The sequence below is a fragment of the Rousettus aegyptiacus genome, unplaced genomic scaffold, assembly GCF_014176215.1.
Source record: "Rousettus aegyptiacus isolate mRouAeg1 unplaced genomic scaffold, mRouAeg1.p scaffold_m13_p_2, whole genome shotgun sequence".
Classification (NCBI taxonomy): Eukaryota; Metazoa; Chordata; class Mammalia; order Chiroptera; family Pteropodidae; genus Rousettus; species Rousettus aegyptiacus.
Genome location: NW_023416295.1, coordinates 51,492,540 through 51,515,401, shown reverse-complemented (window position 1 = coordinate 51,515,401; position 22,862 = coordinate 51,492,540). Strand labels below are relative to the sequence as shown.

Below are 22,862 nucleotides of genomic sequence, written 5' to 3'. Positions count from 1 at the left end.
TCAATGAGTCCTTGATGAAAGTATCAAGTTTATTCCACATCGAGAATCACACAATAATTAACTGAATTGTAAAGGTATGTGAATTAATTTTATTATATGCATATACAAAGATTTTTATGGTCAATAAGTATAATATTTATCTTCCAAAGTCAACTAGTTTTAAGAATGATTAAACTTGAGAGAGAGCATCAAGAAAATCTTTATTCTTAGAAAATTTAATGGACCTTTCTACCACTGTAGGCTAATGCAAGTGAAGCTACTCATATCCCTCAGGAAAGAGAAAAGAAGTAGAACAGATAGGAAGAAAAATAAATAACTCTCTTAAAGAATGAAAAGAAATGTTATTTGAGTTTGAAGCAAATCAGGAGTGAAATAGCAATAGTAGAGATAATCTGAGGCACAGACATATTAATCGTTAGTAATTAACTTAAAAAAAGAACCTCGTTTATATGATACCACAGACATAAACACAGAGCTCAAGACTCAAACATTTGCATAATGTTAACCTAACAAGTTGGGAAATAGAGGCATTTAAAATCTAACTAGGGATAATGAAAGTGCAGAAAAACATTAAAATTGATTGTTATATATATACATATTTGTTTCTATTTGGAAAATTAATCATGGTATGTGTATAAATATTACATTACATACAATAAACAGTATATTATATATAAAATATAAATATTAAATTACATGATGTTATAATATAAAGTATATAATGTACTGTAACACCATATGTTAAATATATGTTAAATGTAAAGTATAATCTTACATGAGGTTATATATAATCATATAACTTACTGTAATGCCAGCCCCCATTTTGGCAAATTAGTCATGGACATATATATGCAGTCAGTCAGGACGGTCATTAAAATGAACAGTCGGAAAAAGGTAGGTTACAGTCAAGGAATAACAGATAATAAATAATATTGGAAATATTATTTAAATAAAATAGTTTCTTAATGTCAAATATATATACTCTTCATATTAAACACAATTAAGATTAAGATTTGTTAATATTTACCACTATTGTGCATACTAGAAAATATATTTAAATGTATTCTCAAAAATGGAACGCGGTACAGTTATAATCCAGATTTCAATATGACCTAAAATGCTATATCAATTCAAAAGAGAAAAAAACTGCAGCAATATTTGAATACAATTGTTTCATTTAATATTAGTACAGTCTAAAGCCAATAAAAAAGGATATGGATGTACCAATATCTTAATAGTTGTTTTTCTAATTGAATTGAAAGGAGACAATGTACACCAGATAGCATTGAATCTGAAGATTGTTCTCTTTTTATTTATTACAATGAAAGTCTGTAAGGTGCAAAAAGAGCATCAAGTGAAATTAAAACTATGAATTATAATCAATTATGTAACATATTGCCATTGTTCAATTCAGCCATGAATTCAACACTTATATTTTGATAGTCTTTTACAAATGAAATTAAATAGTCCTTTTAAAACTCTTTTCATTGATTTTTAAGCTTATCTTACCACCATATATATATATTTTTTTTGCCCAGTGTCCTACCTAAGAAAGCCATTTGCCACATACCAATCCCAAGTATTCTTGCAGAATAGGAAAAAAACTATATCCTAATGGTTTGTGGAGATGCATTTAAATATACAAGAATTCAATAAATGTAAATAAAAGTTCATTTTATTTTAAAGTAAAGTGCAGAATACAATAGTAAAAATGACCAATGCATAAAACCCCCCTGGTATAAAACCCCCTTTGTATGTTATAATTGACATAAACATATATTACATCATGTAAAAATAATATGTTGAGACATAGAAGCATTAAAACCAAAAATGATGAAAGATCAAAAAGATCCTAAAAATGAGTCATATATATGTATGTGTGTATATGTATATATATCTACAATATATGTGTACACACAGTGAAAATGTATATGTAAGTGTGTATGTCTGTGTGTATGTATACATACATATACACATACATATATACATATCTACTTGTATATATGTATGTGTATAATAATTAATTATGGTATGTGCATAAATTTATAATACTGAATATTCTATAGATTATAATATAGTATATAATGTGATATAATACAATATACTATAATATACTAAAATGACCTGTATTAAATATAATCTCATATACCATAGTATTATGTAATGTATAATTACACAGGCATATATGGTAGCCACATATTGGTATTGATATTTGTGTATATTTTCAAATATATTACTGGACATAAATATATATTTGTCAATATTTTTTGAATAAATGTTCTAAATGAAAATCAAACTGTGCTATAATTTTCCTCAATAAGTAACTTTTCCAAAATAAAATCTGTGGACATTTGGCCTATCATGTAGTTATTTTCCATCTTTCTATTTTAAATGCAAAGAGAAAACTAATAGGACCAAAAAAAAATAGATCTGATTATTTAGAATGTGCTTTCTGTGTATTTTCCAAAACAATCTTAAACCTCACAGAAGATGTATGTACAATCAACCAGCTTATATGTCATTGTGAAGCAATAAGTACAGATATAATAATTTTCCAGTTAATGTTTGTGTTAAAATGTTTATTTAATGTTAAAATTATTAATTTATATGCCTTCTTTAACAGAATAGAAAATAATCCAAAATTTTAATAACTGTGTCATCATTAGCTACTCTTTGTACTAAGCTATCTCTGCAGTTTTTAGCTTGGTTTATCTTTCAAAATATTTATGTGTTTTTTCCTTCAATAATAAACCTATATCTGCCTACCACTCTTTATATACTACAAAGAACTCAGAACTCTGCTATATTAGAGTTCTCTCTAAGGTTTCTGTGTTATATTAACTATTATGGTTTAAGCATAGCAACAACTGACAGCATAGATAATTGAGATAAGGACTTAAATTTTTGCTAATACATTTTTAAGATTTTACAGGTATTTTATAGCTAATGTTGCAAAATGTCCATGGAGACTACCAGAGATTCTGGAGTCTTTTTGTTTATATATATATATTTACACTGTAAAATGCCAATACTCTTCCACAAAGCAAAGTATTCAAAAGAGTTGTGTTTATGCAATGATCATTTTGCTTTCCATCCAGAGTTCCTGTTCAATTGCATTTCACCCATTTGTTAGTATCACTAAATGCTCTATAAGAGTTTCAAATTATATTTGTCCACAATGGAGCTATTCCTCATCTTCCCCAAACTTAATCTTTTTTTTTTTTTCTTATAGTTATTTCGTTTTTGTCAACCACTATTCTTCCAGGCTGGAAATTTTGGCATTATTAGTCAGTCTTGAAATCCTCCTGTTCTCAGTTTTATCTCGAGCCTGGATTAGTCTTTCTCCTATTTCATTTTTCTGATCCTATCTCTTCCATGAAATAGTAATTGAGAAATTTCCAGATTAACCTTACTTAAATATTTCATTCATCACATCTGTCTTTAGGCCACCACATTAAATCCATGTTGACATCTCCATTCCTGCATTTTATTTCCCACAATTTGCAACATAGCTGCAAGGGTTTCAGTTCTACCGTCACCCTCCTGCCTTTTCTCTATTCCAGAATTAATCTCGGCTCTTGCGTGTTCATAGAAGATTTTTCCCTATGCCTTGTTAAAATTTGAAGCGTTCTCTAAGCCAGGGGTCACTAACCCCCAGCGGAGTCTGCTACCTAGATGTAGCTATTAGGAAAGGGCCACACAGCAGGAGGTGAGCAGAGAGCAGGGAACAAAACTTTATCTGTATTTGCAGCTGCTCCCCAATGCTAGCATCTAGCATCACCTCCTCAGCTCCACCTCAGATCATCAGGCATTAGACTCTTATAGGAGCTCTGGTTCTTGGCGCCAAAAAGGGTGGTTACCACTGCTCTAAGCTATAACTCAAATTCTATTTCCTTAATGAAGACCCTTCCATTTCTGTCAGTCCACACAGATCTCTGCCTTTCTTAAACATAATTATTCTCCTTTTTTTTTTTTAAATCATTTTGTGCTTGTTCTTAGTTTATTCAAATATTTAGTAGGTTCCTCAAGTCACTGTGGAGAAAAGACAGGATATGAATGTGTGAATGAATAAAAGTGACAAATAAAATTTAGTTTGGCTTCATTTTCCTAACTACTCAGGGAGCTCATCAGTCAAATATTTGAAATTATTGTACATATAATGGAAATTTTATATTATAGTTGTTTTAAAAATTGATTACCTTAAGTAGCCATACTCTCACAAAACAAATCATCATATTAAGGCATAACAATATAGCCTATCACAAAATAAAGCAACCCCAATCTAGGCAAATTTTTTTATCATTTTTGATAAAAATCTCAAATACATGTGAAATTCGTTTTCTATAACAAGATTACCTCTGACTTTTTCTTTATTCTCTCCTTTCCTCCTATCTTAATTACATTTCTGCATGTCTGAAAAATTAAGTAATAAAAATGTAGACATAATAAATTCAATCAATCCTTACGTTTTTATTCTGGTAGTATGGATCCACATCTTCCAAGGGCTCTGACACAGTTCCTTGAAGAAGATTTCCATAAATGAATGGAAGCTTTTTTCCAACTTCCAAGTCATTGTTTGGCTTTAAATCTTCTTGCTGTTCCTCATTGTGTTTCTTAGCAATACGCTGTTCCATAAGTTCAAGGGACTCCTTGGTGAAAGGGACAAGGCTCATAGGTTCTGGGGAAGCCATTTTCAATTTTGCCCCTGCAAGAAATGTATTTTTTTTTTAGTTCTTTATAAAATTTAAATTACAAAAGCTTAGAGCATGAATAAAAGAGAATAGCAAACTGAATACATGCATTCAAAGAAGATTCCTGAGTTTTGTAGAAACTTGAATTGATCAACTAGGTTTAACAATTTAATATTAGCGTTAATTTGTAATGTCATGAGTAATTCACTCTTTCATTTACTTATCCATTGAATTTTTTTCTTTTACTAAAATCTTCCTTTCCATTTTTCCCTCGTAACAGAAGAGTTCCAAAGTCGTGAGAGATTTTTGGGGGGTAATATGAAAAAATACAATTATTTCACCTTCAGTTTCATTTAAATATTGACTAGATTTATTTCCCTAAATGCAGTTTTCATTGGCTCCGGGTCCCACTCTTCTTATTGCTCTGATAACTTCCCTTTACTCAATTCTTCCTTCTTACTTTTAACTTTGATATCCCTTAGAGTTCTGTCTTTCCCCCTCTGTTATATCCTTGTTGTTGAATGCATAAGCAAACACAGAGTTTCAATTACTGTACATAGATACTTACCAAGTACATTCCTCAAAATACTATCTTCCCTCATTTACCTATGTGGCTAATCTACCAATGACAGAAACTCAAGTAAAAACTAAATTTATCGTTTTTCCTCATAGCTAGAATCACTCTTCAACCTTCTAGCCATTGTCAAAACAAAGACATGAATACAAACTAATTATCTTGAAAATTAGTCATGAAGTTTTCTTTGGTATCGATTCTGTTGAAGAGAATAATATTCTTTACAATTATTTTTCATTATGTATTTAAATATTCTCCATTGTTTAGATATCAACATCAGGTTAAGTCATCTTTGTAATTCTGTATCTCGGTTGCTGTAGTAGTCTTTACAGTTTTCCCTCTATTCTAGCCTTTACCCATTTAAAATCATTCTACAGGCCACTCAGGTTAGTCTTCATTCAATAAAATTTTATGCATCGATTCCCCATTCGTGAACCTTGCTCTTTCTTCTCACATAAAAATATGTTCTTTTGCCGATTTTCTCCAGCCCAATTCCTGTCAAAACCAACTTCTTCAAATGATCCTATTCGGTGACAATTAATTAATTATTCTTTATTCATTCCCCTTAACCCTCTTTGTAATGTTACTATTGCAATTAAGAATAAGAAATTTTGTATTTGATATCATGGCATTTTGAAAGAGTACATTTTGTCTCTTATAGTGCTGGCCTTAGCTGAATTCCTTCTATAACGTTTTCGTATAACAGAATTCATACACATATGTATTCATTCATATTTTGCACCAGAATTTTACACCATTGATTGAAATTGAGTTGTTTAATACTTTAGACCATTATTTATTTATTAATGGAAAATAAGAAAAGATGTTAATCTTAATAGAGTATCAATGGTTGCAAGAACCAGACTTGTGCTGATAACTTAAATGAATGGCATGTGGGAGATAGTTTAAATATACAAATAGCAATCTCATAGACTTCCAAGGGCAGTACACGTAGTCCATTTCTGTGTCCTGGGAAATAAAAATGAAAAATTAAGTACTGGGATGACTCCTTATACTCTTCCATGGGATCACAGTTTTCTGGGCTTTATCTATCTATCTATCTATCTGTCTGTCTGTCTGTCTGTCTGTCTGTTTGTTTATTTAGTTTTGAATCCTGCCTAAAATATGGCTTCCTTTGCTTATTTCTAAGAAGACATATAACGAGTACCATCCCAGCCTCATCTTTATTTGATTTCTCAGTTTAAGTTTCCACCATATGCCTATAACCTCTATCTCAAAAAAAAAAAAACATAAATAAAAAGATACTCTTAATTGGTCTAGCCCAGCCTATAGATTTCCTTCCCCTGGATTCAGACATTCATGACCAGAGAGAGGGACATTTTCATAATAGCCATGGCTTCTTATGTTTAAGTCCCTCAAAGGATGTTACAAAGTTGAGGTGTGAAGCAATTTTAAGGAGAGAAATATGGCATAGGAATATTAACATATATCTACTTGGAGCTCTTCTTCCAGACTAATGGTATGAAAACTAACAATTGTTTATCATAAAATTTATTCATTTTCCAAATATCTTGCTCAATATCATGCACAAATCTAACACATTAAAAGTTTGTTATGAATTATTTATACATACCATATGTACATACAATCACATATATAATAATACCTCATATATCTAACTTTATTTAGGGCAGTCAAAATTCTTTGAATAAGTACAATTTATAAACATAGGTTATAGATAAGTGAAATTTTCCCTTATATATGTAATCTTCTTTTAAAACATTTAATGAACTTTCAAATTGAATTCTTTATGTGGAATTTCTTGAATTAAATGGTTTCTTAATGACTTATGATTGTAGGCTAATATAAACCATTAAAATCAATAAAATCATAAACTTCAAAATTAGATAGACCTGCATTCAAATGCTAAGTTCTGTTACTAACATTCTGAGAGGTCTCAGTCAAATTACATAATATTCTTGAACCAATTAGTCATAAAATTGGGATTCCTTTTTGAGTTAAACATGGATAAAATAAAACGATATGGATGAAATTAGCTAGTGCAGTGATTGGCACATAATAGGCAGTAAGTAAATGTAAATTTTTAATTGTGATAATATTTTTATGTCTTAGAAGAGTGGGCCAAATCTAGGAGAATAAAATATAATAGGACTATACGTATTGTTTTGAAATTTGGACCAAAACATTCCATCTCCACAAGTACAGCATAGAAGAAATATGTTTTTGTAGCAGAGAAAACTACCAAGGGATTTTACTTAATAGTAATTGCAATATAAATCAATACTGATTTGTATCTACCAAGAAAACTATGTAATCTTTGTCTGCATTTAAGGAAGATGAAGGAGGCAGACCTTTTCTATTCTGTTGTAATCCATGGCCACACAAAACTCATGTACCTAAACTGGATGGTCTTCAAATAGAATCAGAACTTTACTTAGATTCAAAGCACACCTTCTATAGACCAGTTAAAAGAATGGAGGGTATATTAGTTGAAGCGCAAAAGACTCAAGTAGAACATTATTTTTTCCAAGTATCATAACATAGCTTGAGCCACATTATCTCAAATGCAAACTTCGAAATTCCTCATGTATTTCACAAGGTCACAAAAGTTAAACAGACCATACATAGAAACCCTGGACCACAGTACTGACTCTGTCAGTGCTAATTCTCTCTCTTAACTCAGTTATCCCAGAAGATTTCTTTAGTGATGATTTTGATGTTGAATGAAACTACTCTGGGTTATTGACTATGTGAATGAATTGATTGTGGCCATTGTCTTCTATGGTATGACAAAGAAATGCAAGAGCTTATCAAATGGAATGGGTTTGCATCTGGCTTCCAGATTGCTGAGGGCAGATTGTAAATTATTAATCATTACATCATAATTCAGTAAAAGCATTTCTGTGGGGAATTTATAAAATATGGTCCAGGCACTATGCTTTCCGGTGAGTGATCTTAATACAATAGTAAAGCCTGAAAAATATAGAAAGATTAATAGTTAATCTGTCCATTAGAATGCCTTTTTAAAAAATCGAAAGCTAAAGTAAGCTTTTGGCAAGAATTATATCGAAGTCAACTCAGGTTTGGACTCTAACAATTTCCATTTGCACTAATATTTTATATTGTTGATTAAAGTGCAAACTATATCTCTTGGATATCAGTTGAAAGTAGCAGAACTAGCAACAGCATGGGGGGGGGAGTACATTCTTATAGAAAAAAGTATTCTCCTTAAAATGATTTTCGAGCATTTGCAAATGAGCCAACATTTAATATATATTGATCATAATTAAGATGATTTTAATTATGGTCACACTTAATGAGTGACTACTATTTGTGAGGCACTAGACTAGATGTTTCAAATTCTATTATCTTATGTTCTCATATATCATCCTTGTGATCATCATTTTACGAATGAGAAAACAGAGATCAATGAGTTTCATGACTTCATTGTATAGCTGGTTGGGTGGCAGAGATAGATACTAACACAGGTGTATTTAAATTTTAATTTAAATACCTTTAAACCACACCACAAAAGTGCTTAGAAGCTGTAAATTTTTTAGTGTAAACAACTGATACTTCAGTATGACTACTTTAGAGATATTAATAAAAAACTAATGGTATTAATGGAGTAATTTAGCTACTAGCTTACATCATTGAGTAGCTGACAAGTTGATGCCAAATGAAATCATCTGGAATATTTTTTATGTAAATGTTGTCAAAGTCAAATATTTTGGAAAATTTTGTAAAATTTAAGATGACTATGCATAGTGAACAATAATTCGGAGAGGAAGAGGTGTTGAATGATGATCCTCTACATAGACTTAGGGAATTTGCTATTGTATGAATAATGTGGGAGATTTCCTGCAACTGAAGTGGAAAGGACCAGATAATGCAGATAATGATTTTTCCAGGGTTGCACAGGATCTAAGAAGTGTGGAGCATGTATGGTCAGGTTCAGAATGGGGTAGTTCTCATTATTTGGCTCCATACACTTCTTACATCCAAATAAATTTTGCATAGCACAATGATTTAAATGTAAAATAAACAATTTAAAAAAAACAACTTATAAGAGAAAGCAAAATTAAATGAATTGATAGTACTTTAAAATGGAAGTCCTAGTTTAATGAAGCAAAGTGCTGGCTAAGATGTGAGGGAATAAGCACTCTAACAAACTTTTTTTGGTAGTGTAAATTGATACAACTTTTCTAGAAGGAAATCTGGTCCTAGTTTTCTAAATTACAAAAATATATATACATCTTACCCTAGCAATATGCGTGGTAGGAACTTAGCCAATGGGTACAGCTCAAACCAATCAATGTACACAAGATTGTTCAGAGTCGTATTTTGATAGCTAAGAATAGAAATAGTCAACATGTATTCCAGGTGCAGCTGCTGTAACAATAGAGAGCACACCCTTATGAGGGGCTATTACTAATCTTTTGTGCTTCTGTAACTATATAGATTTTTTTTAAGTAAATGTGTATAGAATTATTTTAAAACAGAAACAGGTATTAGCTAGAAAATGATATGTTTAATATCTTTATAATTTTTTTAAAAAACACTTAATAGTTGATTTCTAACTATGTGCACAGATCACAGATTCTGACAACGAGGTCTATAAGATCTGGATTGTATGACTGATTGTCATACCACATAGAGAATATGGAATATGGGAGAAGTACCAGTTTAGAGATTAGGGGAAGGAAGGGTAATGTTTTGTATTTATTGAGTTTGAGGTGCATCTGAAATACCCAAAAGTAAAAATTCAGATTAATTGGAAGTATCAATCTGGAGCTTAATAAATCTAATTAAACTGTACACATGTGTGCATATATTATATATGTATGTGTGTGTGTGTACTTGAGTGTATGCACATATATATTATATATGGTTATATAAGTTATATGCATATACAAATAGCTGAAATCAATGGAGTATAAAAGATCATGTGTATTTGCAAAATGTGAAATTCTTTATAGAATGATTTCAAGGACAGCTCACTGAAAAGCATCTATCTATCATTCAATATTTGTAATAAAAAAAGTTTAGAAAGCAAATAATTTTATATATCATTGTTAATAAATGTTTTAAGACATATGGATCAAATATTAATAAAAAATACCACAGTTAAAATACTGAAAGCACTTAAAGAAAAATGACATAAATTAGGAGATAGTGATAAGAATAGTTACTGGCTTCTCATCACAATAAAATAGATAACAGAAAACAGTGTAAGAATATCTTTTTAAAAAAAGTGTGAAGCTAGAATTCCATATACTGCAAAAATATCCTTCAGGATTGAGGATAAAATAAAGACACTTTCAGATGTATCAGATGTAAATTAAGATCCTTAAGAAGGAATAAAGTGAAAGGTAGATGATAAATATGTGGGGAAATATAAAAAATTGGAGAGCAATTAAAACATAATTACCCCAAACTAGAAGCTGTCCAGGTACCCATCAAGAAAATAGATAGAAAAAAAAAACTGTGGTATATTTGTACAAAAGAACACAGTTTAGCTATAAAAATGAATAAACTACTGAGACACACACAAAATGCCTGAGTCCAAAAACATACTGACTGAAAGAGTCCTACACTGAAGCTTAAAACTACACGACCCACTTTATATGACGTGCTAGATAGGAACTTACTGGAAGGGAAGATGGAATTTTCTGGGGTGGTGGTAATGTTCAACATCCTGTTATAGGTTGGGAGCACAGAAGTGTACACTTTTGTAAAAAATTGACAAATGATACCCTTAAGGTCTATACACGTTACTTTGTTTTACCTTAAAAAAAATACACAAATATTGAATTCTAGTTATCTATGCAAATTATAAAGTGTTTATGGATGAGGTCTACTAGTGTTTGCAACTTCTTTTGAAAGACACCAAAAAATAAGAACTGATGGATAGTTTGGGAATGTATAGATAGATATGTGATAAAGTAAATATAAAATGTCAATTGATGACTCTAGGTGTTGAGTGTTTGGGTGTTCCTTATCTGCTTTTCTATATGTTTGAAATATTTACATTTAAATATTTGGTTACGGAGCTAGATAATCTAAATGTTCAGTTATGACATGATCATCTAGATTCAATTCTGGACCTTAGTACTTTTTAACTGCATCCTTGAGCAAGGCACTTACCTTCTTCATGCCTGTTTCCTCAAATATAAAATGAGAATAATAAGAGTACTTAATTTACAAGGTAATATGAGCATGGAATGAATTAATAAGCATAAAGCACCTCGTAGAGGGCTGCCAGGTATTACATACTCAATAAATACTAGCTGTTAATATTTTTAATTCTTTAAAGCACTGTATTTTTATATTTAACCATCTTTTTAGCTGAAAATTACTGTTGTATATTTCCTGGAATTTATAAAGAGAATATGCAGAATACAATTTAATTTCTTACTGATAAATCAAAGTAATAGTAATATTCAGTCGTAATCAACTATAATACTGTGACATCCTTAAATAATTTTAAAGAGTTCTGCTTTTTAGGTTTTCTTCTGCTTTATTTATCTGTATTTCTTTTGTCGTCATTTAGATTTTTTTCCTTGCTGCTTTCAAATTTCTTGCTTCTACCCGCTTCTTCTTCTAACAATTCCTATCTAACTTGCTATGTGTAAATACCATACTAATGGCTAGGGGGTGGCAGCCCAAAATTTCCAATGGAAAAAAATCAAACCATACTATAAAAATTTTGGCTCTTCATAGATCTTCTTCCTCCTCCCTAACCCCAAGTCCCATTATTTCCTTGTAGTGAGATATGTCTCTAAGAATTGAAATTGTTGACTCCTGGATAAATAATGGCAAAACATATATCTCTTTAAAGTCCAAGATTCCAGTAATGTTTAGGGGAAGATAACGATATTTCTTTTTATTATAAATATAATTCAAAATATGTCACAATTATTACTTGATGAATTGAAATCCCAAGCATAGAACTTGAGTAGGTGGGAGGACTAAATGACAGGCAGCTACCAGAACAACTGATTGAAAGAGATGTTACTCCTGCGAATATACAAGCTGTAATCTCCAAAACCGGCTCAGATTTCACTTCATTTGTTACATAACTAATTTATATGCTGGGATTATTCTTGTCCTTGCATCTCTTTGGTGTCCCTATCACTTTATTTATTCCAACTTTTTCTTCCTCCTGAGATTGTTTTGCTCTTTTCTGACTAAAATGGCCTTGGATTTATATCTTTTGTTTTCACATTCTCTGCAATTATGTTCTGCCCAGAGTTCAGCCAGTTTTGGCTAAGGGTCCTCAGTATGTGTGTCTGACCTAGGATTGACCTACTCTCGGTCCAAGTTCTGTGCTTTTCATTGGCTTCAGATTTCCTAATTGGTCAACTCTTTCTTTAGCTCCCTTGTCCCAACCCCTCTCAGACTCCACTGAAATATATTATTGAAATACACACACACACACACACACACACACACACACACATATATGTTTATATTTATATATATTTATATAAAGATTTTTGTTCCCTACCAGTGAATCTGGGATATATGATATAAGATATATATCATATATCTCATATATATCATCTATTTTACCTTTAATTCTATATTTTAACATTTTAATTTCAGATATATTTTAAAAAGTGAGCTCCACTTTTCCTTAAAAGGTTATTCTTGCAATTTGATATGTCATGTAAGACAATGTGTTTATCCATGGTGTTTGCTTTTGACATTCATTTATTTGGCAATCATTTGTGGAACATATATTTATTAAGTGCCAACCACTATGACAGACAGCAATCCTGAAAATATTAATAATATATAATCACTGAATTTAATGACAATGAGAGACAGACTTATAAAAAGTAATCCTGTTCGTCTCTGAAAATTATTAAGTTTTAAGAGCAATAGAGACTGAAATTAAAATCATTTCCAATACTAGTGGACCTGGATTCTACAGAGTATTTGTCAAATTTTCTAATAATCTGATAATAATTAATGTATTGTTGAGGGAGGGAACAGTCTAGGGCACTAAGCTTCAGAATGACAGTCAGTATACACAATAAGGTTAGAAGTCCACAATCAGTGCCAATAACGAAGTCTCCCTATCTGCATCTGACTGCAAATTTGTTAAGGACAATAAACAGAAGGAAAACTTAGTGGCAGCTGAAACACCAGGAAGGAATGCAGATCACTGGAGACAGGATCCCAGTGGGAGTCTCCTGACTCACTATCAAATGCCACTATGACAGCGATAAAGACAACACAAAGCGAAGTTGCCAAGAACACGAAAGTAAAGCTGATTCTGCCTTAAATATTCCTACTTGGATCTTCTAAGACAACAAAGATTTTTGTTCCCTACCAGTGACTCTGGGAAAGTGATCTCACTCAATATTCTAAACCAAACAAGGTCTTCGACTTCTCCAGATGTTCTTCAAACTTTTACTGTTTGTGAAATTGGCCTCTAGGATTTCTGAATTACCCCCTTGTAACTCCAACAAAATGAGAAAGTTGTAGAGGAGCCAGAATCTTTCTAAAGTTATATTTCTGGTGAACCCAGTTTGTCAGATCCTTTATCAAAAATTCCTGGCTGGTGGCCACAATAGGGCTCAATAAGTGAAAGAAAAATAACCTTTGCCATTTTACAGTGGAATACATAGGGGCTTTTGTCACGCAACCAAATTCTATAACTTGCCTTCAACCCTGAAGTCTTTCATGTAACTGGCTCCCCTGACTGCAACACCTGATCTCATTTCTGTTTAATTTCTGTTTAATAAAATCCAGGACTGGAACTCTCCTTGGAGCTCTTGGCAACCATTCACAACCAGCTGATCTCCCTGAGCATCCTCTTAATCTACAGTGCAACTGTTAGATTTCCTTGAAGCTTCATTATTGTCCAGGTTCTGAGCAGTATAACTAAGCCCATAGATTCACAAACCTTGTCCTAAATCTGTGACCAGTTGAGGGAGTTCTGAACCAATTGTCACATAAGGCCAAACGTAAACCTCTAGCACTTAGTCTGGCTCTGGGTTAGCTTGAGATGGGTATAAAACCTTCAGCAATGTATCAGACCCTGGGTGGCTGACAAGATGTGACATTGTGAAATCTGCAGTTCATGAATCCTGAGGTCTCTGAGAGGACTGAGAAGGTGAAAGAATGATGGCCGGTGATCAACACCCCGATGCTGAGTTATAAAGAAAGAAAATTCTCTCAGGGCATTTGATTTGAATTATACCAGCTCTTGACCATATTAGAAATCTCCTAGTGCTAATATTGAAACCCTAGGAGCAAGTGGTCCAACCCAGATAGATCGTTTTAAAATATGGGCTGGAGTCCTTAAGATGAATCTAATTCAGCCTGCCAGACAGAAAGATTCCTTTGGATGATAGCTAAGCTTTACTCAATCACCTTTATAAAGCAGGTAGAGACATCATTACACTTTCTTTGGTTATTTTTTCTTGTCTGATATCCTAAGTATGAGAGATAAAGCATATATCATAATTGCTGAGGCAAATTGCTGAGGCAAATATCTGCTCTAGAACATTACTTATCCAGAAGATCTTCAATTCTTTTCACCTCTTTGGGTACCTCATCTCCCTCAGCTCTAGAATTTCTTCATTCTCTTGGAGATTGTTTAGCAATGACCTTACCAGATGTTTCCATTCTGCTACAGAGGTCCTGGCAAAAAATGGCTTTAAAGTTTGAAATAAAAAACACACAATTAGGTCATTCACCTTAACCTGTTTCCTCCTCGTTTGCTCCAAGTTAATAAATTTCTTTTTCCTTCTACTCTTTCCTTTTGTTTACAACATACCCAATCTCCTATTCATGTAGCATGATTAGAAGTCATGGGTTCTAGAAACAGTTGGGTTAATGCTCGTTGTTGAGAACTAATTATTAATGGCATTCTCTTTTTTTTTTCCAAGAGTATCCCAAGTTGGATGATGAATGACATGGCTACCATCAGTGAGCCAATGCTCAGCCTCTGTGTAGCTTAGTTCCCAGAGGGGAGGCTGTATAAACAGTATTCTGTATCAAAAAGTGCAGCTGTATCTTCTTGGAGATAATGAAGGACAGCAAAAAAAGGAGATGACAGAGGTCAATGTTTTTCCTCTCTCCTCTCCTACTCCCTATTGCTTCCTCTGTCCCTCAGTTTGATTCCCAGAGAACAGTCTACCAGTAATCCAGTCAGGCTGTGGAGACGGATTGTGGATATTCAGGAAGTGACTATCCAGGACAGTCACATCTTCCTCATTTTCATTTTTCCCACCTTAAGGAATGAAACCACAGCATCCAAATAATCAATCTACATTTTCTGGGAAACTAGATTTGATCCTAGGGTTGAGAAACAGATGCTAGATTAGTTTTATCAAAGAGAACTATAAAACATTCTACTCTATACCAGATTACATATAGTTATTAATTCTCCAAAAGAATTAGGTACCTTAAAATGGTATATGCCATAGAGAAAAATAATTAGAAAATTAGGAAAAAATAAAGTAAAAAAAAAATAAGGCTGTGGATTCACTGAGCAAGGATAAAATCTCAAATGCCAATTTCATTCTGACAAGGAATAGAAAATAAAGGGTAAAATGACTTCTCACTTAGTTTCCAAACTATTTTGAAGAAATTATTATTTTTATCAGCCATGGACAATGCATTGTCTATTATAACAATCACATTCAGATAATTCTCATTTAAAACAAAAGTAATGATAGTAACAACAAGGCTGATAAACAAATTAATGGGACTAGAAGGTACTATATGCATGAGTAAAAAAGGCAGAGTTAATGTGATTATTAAGTGGAATCTATATTGTTGAAAACCACACCTGCTTTAGCAAAGAGACCAATTTATATTGACATTTTTGTTCATTGGGGCTATTTGACTGTACTTCGTAGGTATGTTATGGCTTATATTTCATTTTTCTCACATTCTGTGATGACTCACAGCTAAATTCTTTGATGCAGAGCCTTTTCCTTTAGATCTCTTTATCATCTTTTATTCCCTAGGGTATAGAACCCAAACGATATTAGATGCATTGCTTTTTTTCTTATAGAGGATACGAAAATATTATCATTGTCTTTTAGGAAGCAGAGGACTGTGAGGAAAGATGATTGAAACTCATGAGATTCTGAAAGCTATGGATAAGATGAAAACAATCAATAATTTTAACAGTAAAGCTCCAGAGACATAACTGAGACTCTTAGTGGATGCGACTTTTGACAGGCTGAGATATGGAGGCAGCTGGCACCCTCACACAGTTCAGGTGAGAGTGTAAGTGCATTTTGTTTGAAGGACTGCTTGGCAACAGTTTCTAAAACAAAGTTGCATGTACTCTTTGACCCCCAAACCAAACTACCCTATGGATACTCTTGCTGAAGTTTGAGAAGTCATGTTGGCAAAGATGTTAATTACATACTTCTAATTTCAAAGACTGAAAACAATCAAAGTGCCTACCCTAAGGAACTAACACCATAAATTCCAGGAGGTTTTTATCATGAAACACTGCTTAGTAATCATAAAGAATGAAATCTGCCTGTGCTCGCATGGAAAGATTCCCAAAATAAATTATTTTGTGAAAAAAGGTAATGTTAAGAATTGTGATGTTGCATTGTTCACCTTTGAATAAAATGTTTTGTAAGGATTCTATACATAGTGTTAGATATGCTAGCACCACATAATGTTTCTGCCCTGGAAGGAACTAAACTGCTATATCCATGGAGAAGAACTTAAAAGATGTCAGGGGATTCTTTTGTGTTCTAGTTACTATTTCTAAAAGACTTAAATATAATTTACCTTGTATGTATTGCTAAAATCCAGAAAAGGAAAGCTTACACATTGAAGGCTTGCGAATAAAGGACAGATTGACCAGAATGGCATCCATCCACCTGGAATTTTTCATCAGTCTATTCTCCTTGATTTCAACCTCCTTGGTTTCCTCTTTTTAAATTATCTTTCCACTTGAGCTAATTACTTCCTGTTTAACTTTGATTCTCTGAGTCTTATTCTTTAATTCTTCCTGGCATACAGTTTATCTCCCCTGCCTTAATTGACTTTTTCCCCTTTGTCCCTGAACCATGTTCTGCCTGCAGCTGTTTTTGCTCCCAAGTCAGTCTATTTTGGCTTCAATATATCCACTTAATTCTGGACTCAACTTCCTTACTCACGGTTTTAGCTAACACATTCCTAGAATATGTCATCTTGCAGAAGAAAATTATAAATAAGTAATTTTCTTACAAACATAAGTATTCATTGTCATTTTGTCTTTGTTATGTTTCTAAAGAATTTTAATTCAAATATTCTGGATTCAAAACTGGGAAAACAGCCTTGTAAATAAGCGAGTACCAGCAAAAGCCAAAGGGACAGGTCCCATCTCTCTCTAAATAAAAAGTTCTGAGAACTGAACTCTCTTCAAAATTTGGTAAACTTGGATTCTACTGATGATTTAAAATAATCAGGAGCTGAGGTCTTTGCAAATGTCTTCATTCCAGGGAGGAGGAGTACAGATCATACACATTCAGAGTGGTACAACCAATTGGACAAAAGTGTCATATGACAAAATCTTAGCACCTAGTCTCAAATTCTCTTACACTAATGAGCCCAAGGAAGGCTTCAATGCCTTGAGGGGATGAAGGACTATAAGTCTCTGTGGGAGACAGAGTCTCACCAGGGTGAGCCATTATAACCACTAAGGCAATGGGGCAGGAAGGGGGTTCCAGAAACATGAGGAAAAGCTGCCTTGGTTTTAAGATGACCACTTGAGCTTCTCTATGGCAAACTGTGGTTCAATAGTAGGGTCCCTTGTTTCTATGAATATGACAATAATTTCCAAGCTGTGCCTGTCCAGCCCAACAAAACAAGCATATTGGGGAAAGGCTACACTCTTTCCAGAACTGACTGTTCTGTGACCCTTGTCAGTCAGACCTTCAACAAGAAAAATCTGGCCAGAGGCCATTTAAGAGCTCAAGAGGGAAGAATGTATTGTTGCCTTTGCTAGAGTAATACAAAGGAGAGCTTGTTATGCATGTAACTTCTATACTCAACCCTGAGGCCTTTGTCCTATGGTTTTAGGTGCTACTGGATCTGTGGAACACACACACACAAATCCAGAATAGGCATATTCACTGGAACCCTGAAGGCCTCCTAAAGCTGGCTATTTACCTCTGCTCCTGTTTGCTCTCAAAGAGTTAGTCTGCTTTCCCAGGATCTACTTCCATCTCCCAAACTACTCTAGCTTTTTGAATGTGGAACTAAACATATTGATATTTAACCACTTCTCAAATTTGAGAGGAAATTTGAAACATATTAGAGCAAGACTAGATATGGACTAGTGCTAAAGTGGTAGTCTGTAATCAGGTGCAGCCTCTGAGAGAATACAGACAGCAAAGGGCTGGTGGATTGAGAGCCTCACTCTGGCATTTAAAGCAGAAGGGAGGATTAGTCCATTCAACACCATATATTTAACCAGGGACTGTGGCCCCCAAATCAGTATCATTTGATTTTCCAGCTTAAAACCAAGTGTCCTGCCCTAAGTTTCGACCTTGAAAAGCATAATTTCCCTGGGCAGGGCCCTAGCTTCAGCATTTTCATCAAGCTTTTATTTGTTCCAGATACAGTCAGTTTGGCACCTGGCTTCTACCACAGAGGCTGGTTATCCTCAGCCAGCAACAGGCCAAGTCAATTCAGACAGAAATACTGTGGATACAACAGGGATATCTATTTCCAGACAAATTGGGGTTTCCCCATCAACGTGGTGTATAACCAAAATAAGCTTGGTTTATAAATAGCAACAATTGAACAAATGCATGGAAATCATGATCTCAGCTGTACCAAGAGATATGGATCAGCTGAAAAACATCCCTAGAAGCGATTAGATGAAAATTTTCTCTTCAGCCTTAAAGGTTCCCTCTTTCAGCATTGTAGAGGCAAGAACTTGCTTACCTGGCCTTGGGTAGCCCACACGAATAGAAGAGAAGGAACAAACTCAGGGAAAAATGAGATCTGTCTATACAAGCTAGTGTCATAGGATGGTAGGTGACTGTGCATTGCTGATAGCTAGTCAAGGTGGGCAAGATTTACAGATGTCCTCTCACCAATTTTGATATTGACTAGTGGAAATGAAGGGGCCAGACTCCCAGAAATCAAGAACATCCTTTTTATGCTAACACCCTCACCATAAGCTTTCAAGAGACAGTCTACAGTGGTAGGGATAGGATTATGGGTCAATCTTAGAGTCCCGGTTGTGATACAGATCCTGTCATAATGAGATCTAGGGCTGGGGTATAGTAGGAGACTCCTTCACGAAGTAAGGGATTGAGCAAAATACTGTTGTTTTCATTTCCAGTGTGCTTTAGAACTGCATTTATCCTCTCTGGTCAAAATTTATAGTCGTATATATCAAATACCCTAGCAGAGCTTCTCCCACAGGAGGCTGTGAGACACAATGCCCAGCTCCTACGTCATTGGTTTTACTGCCCACTCTCTCACAGAGACTGATAATGCAGCAGCAGATCCCGGGGCCTGCCTATGTCACCTGGAATCTGTTGTTCTGCTTTTCCTGATCCTACGTCCAATCTTAGGTTTTTCTTCTTTTGTTTTTAAACACATTGATGGGAAAGAAAGGGCTCACAGTACCTCTCCCTTGAGTGCAGTGTTTTAATGAATCTTAGAAATCAAGAGTAGAGCATTTATGTCTAAACTTTGATACCTCTATGTTAATAATGAATCAAATAAATTCAGCAATATCCAATACACTTGATGGTTCATCCCAAGGAAGACCACAGACCTAAAATAAAATTTAAAATTAAAAAGGGAAAGAGGGTAAAACATATTTTGAGAGTATTCAAACATGTTCATATATGAATTGTTAGCCAAAGCACACAATTTTGTGAAGATGGAGGCTCACAGGTTAGAATAACAGGTGGCAAGAGATTGTGACGTACATTTGAATTTCATTTCCTCTAGTGCATTCTAGTGAGACATGTTGAAGCCATTTTATTTATATATTTAACTAGACAAAACGAGAACCAGAATAGTGAAATGGATAAAAAACATAACAATTCCTTATGCAAGCAACAGTTTACATATGATATTACCTCCACACGAACCTTCATGTAATTTCTGTCATTTAGTCCCCATCAGAATATATTTTTGATATGTCATTTACAAATAAGAACAAAAAAACCTTAGTCAAAGGTTAAAAAATTTGCTTCATTTTCACTAAAATAGAAATCGAGTTATATTCTAAATCCCAGCCTTCTTCATTGGCTTTTCAATTCATCATTGATTAGCTAGGTAATTACTAGCTAATTACTCCTTATGGGGCTTATCTGCTTTACATAACTTTAATTAGGGTTCGTCATAACAGGTATGGTGCTCAGGATCATATTATTAAAGGGTCTAGCTTCCTTCTGTTTTTGCCATAAAATACTCTCCTGAATGATAGCCAGGAAGAAAAAAATATCCACAAAAAAACACCACTCAGACTCCTTCCCATTTCAAGAGATTTTTCTGACCAATATCCAGACTTGCCCCCATCATTAACATTAATAAAGGGAGCCCATTAGTGTGTCATTTCACCTGGTATTCATTTGTCATTTGTCCTGCTTCAACCTAAGTATTGGAAGTAGCATAAAATCAGAGTCGCAACGCATACATCATCACCTCTTCAAAAGAAAACCTCTAGCAGGTGCGCATTTTACAGAGCTCAACAGTAAAAAAACAAACAACAAAAAACCAACCTGTTGATCCCAAATACCCAGTTTTTTAAACTAGACACACCATTTCCCATCACATTTGTGCCTCTAATTTTATACTGTCAATTCTTACATGAAAAGCACCAATCTTGAAATCACTGTTACTTAGAATAAGAAACAAGATTCCTTAGAAGTATACGTCATTCTGCATAAATATTTATACCTTCTATTCTTTGTGTCATATAACCTAAAAACCATGGCTATATAGGGTTTCTAGAAATTTTACACTAACAGAACGTCTGGATTTCAGAAGCTTACCTGATCGGATGAGAAAACTGCACACATAAAATGCAGAGCAAACACCCACAGGCCACTGCTGCTCTTGAAAGTAGCTCTCTTAATGCGTACCCAGAATCTTAATCTGCTGGGGACCTAGGTGTGTGTATGGGGTGGGGCTGGTGGGGGCAGATCGTGGCTATCACCATCCTGGGACTGGGCACACAGCAAGAAAAAACAACAACAACAAACAACAAAAAACAAACAAACCAAAAAACCAACGAAACACTTACTTGCTACCACGTAATGAGTCTCCACCAGCCCCTGAGGGAACCCGGAGAAGCTGGGCTCCTGCTGGAGCCCTTTTCTCTTCCCAGGCTTCTCTTTCTTTTGGATCTCTCTGGTTTCCTGGGCTCTGCTTGCTTAGAAGTGTTGCGAGGTTCGCATTCGCCCTCACCAGTTGATGCCACCCAGGCTCGGTAGCAAGCGGCTCCACTGAACTGCCAGGTAGAAACCGAGTCACTGCGGCTGTTGCCCAGCCACTGACCCAGAGACCCCTCCTGCCAGATGCGCAGTGATGCTGCGCCCGCCGCTGGAAGCTGTTTTTGTGTCTTTCCCACTATTCCCTCCCCTCTCTGAGCCACATCACCCTCTCCCCCGCCCTCATACCCAGGCCTTTGCGCGACTTCAACCAGACCGAGCGTGGGCGGGTGATGACAGAAACCAGCGGCAGCGGATGCAGCAGCAAGAACCGCCGCAGCTGCGACGTCTTTTCCACCAGCTGCTTGGGAGGGGAAGGGGCGAGAAGAGCGGGACCGGTGAGGTGGTGGAGCAGGGAGAGGACCGGGGCTTGAAGAAACGAAGAGGAGAGGAAGAACAGGGATGCAATTTAGGTGGCAGGGGTGGGGGTGGGGTGGAATGGTTCGGGGAGAGAGACCTGTGAACGAGGGAGAGGAAGGGGAGAGAGAGAAAGACAACAAATTCAGGTTCTTTTACCTCGTTGCCTTTTCTCTCCCCTTGCTTTGCTGCCCCAGTGGAGCTTGTCAGAAGCAATTGTCAGCCTGCAACATAGCTGTGTGTGTGTGTGTGTGTGTGTGTGTGTGTGTGTGTGTGTGTGTGTAGGTGTGTGTAGATATGCAGCTGTTTAGGAAGAAATGAGCTAGAGCTACTATAAACCTCACTCTAGATTTCTTTCCCACTCTAGTGGTTTGAAACACAAGGGACAGAAGGAAAATTATGAATTTGGGGAATTTTTGGAAAACCGGTGGGCAACAGAGTAATTTAGCGGTGAAGGAAAGAGCTTTTGAACCATCTTTCCAAAAAAAATGTTTGGGAAATTTTGTCACACCACAGAAATTCATTTTATAACCCTATCTTGTTTGGAAAAGGTAAAGTTTCCTTACGAAAAGATTCCTGTAATACACCAAGAAAAGATAATAAAATTCAGGAAAAGAGAAAAGAAATCATGTATCTTTGTAAGAGATTCAAATTTTATATTCTAATGTATAGAACAGAAGAGGAAAGTGGAACTAAGCTAACACTGGTTCTGTCCAGACCATGTCAGGGACAGCGTGTTTCATCCATGATCACAGAAAGAGTCTGTTACATATATTTTGTCTGTTTATTTTTGTTATGAAAAATTTCAAACATATACAAAAATAC

At 34.6% G+C, this 22,862-nt stretch overlaps 1 protein-coding gene across 6 annotated transcripts in view; it reads right to left on the bottom strand.

The window, feature by feature from the left end:
• SCN7A (sodium voltage-gated channel alpha subunit 7) overlaps positions 1 to 22,303 on the bottom strand; it is a 71,519-nt gene extending 49,216 nt beyond the window's left edge. For 2 of the 6 annotated variants that reach the window (XM_036237016.1, XM_036237012.1), the window contains exons 1-4: positions 21,494 to 21,800; positions 4,467 to 4,705; positions 1,217 to 1,329; positions 805 to 894 (exon numbers count right to left, since the gene is read on the bottom strand). In XM_036237016.1, coding sequence (XP_036092909.1) covers positions 805 to 894; positions 1,217 to 1,329; positions 4,467 to 4,691 — 428 coding nt within the window. In that variant the 5' untranslated portion in view covers positions 4,692 to 4,705; positions 21,494 to 21,800. The other 4 variants (XM_036237014.1, XM_036237013.1, XM_036237015.1 and 1 more) reach the window with 4 other exon arrangements.
• Positions 22,304 to 22,862: the final 559 nt, after the last annotated feature.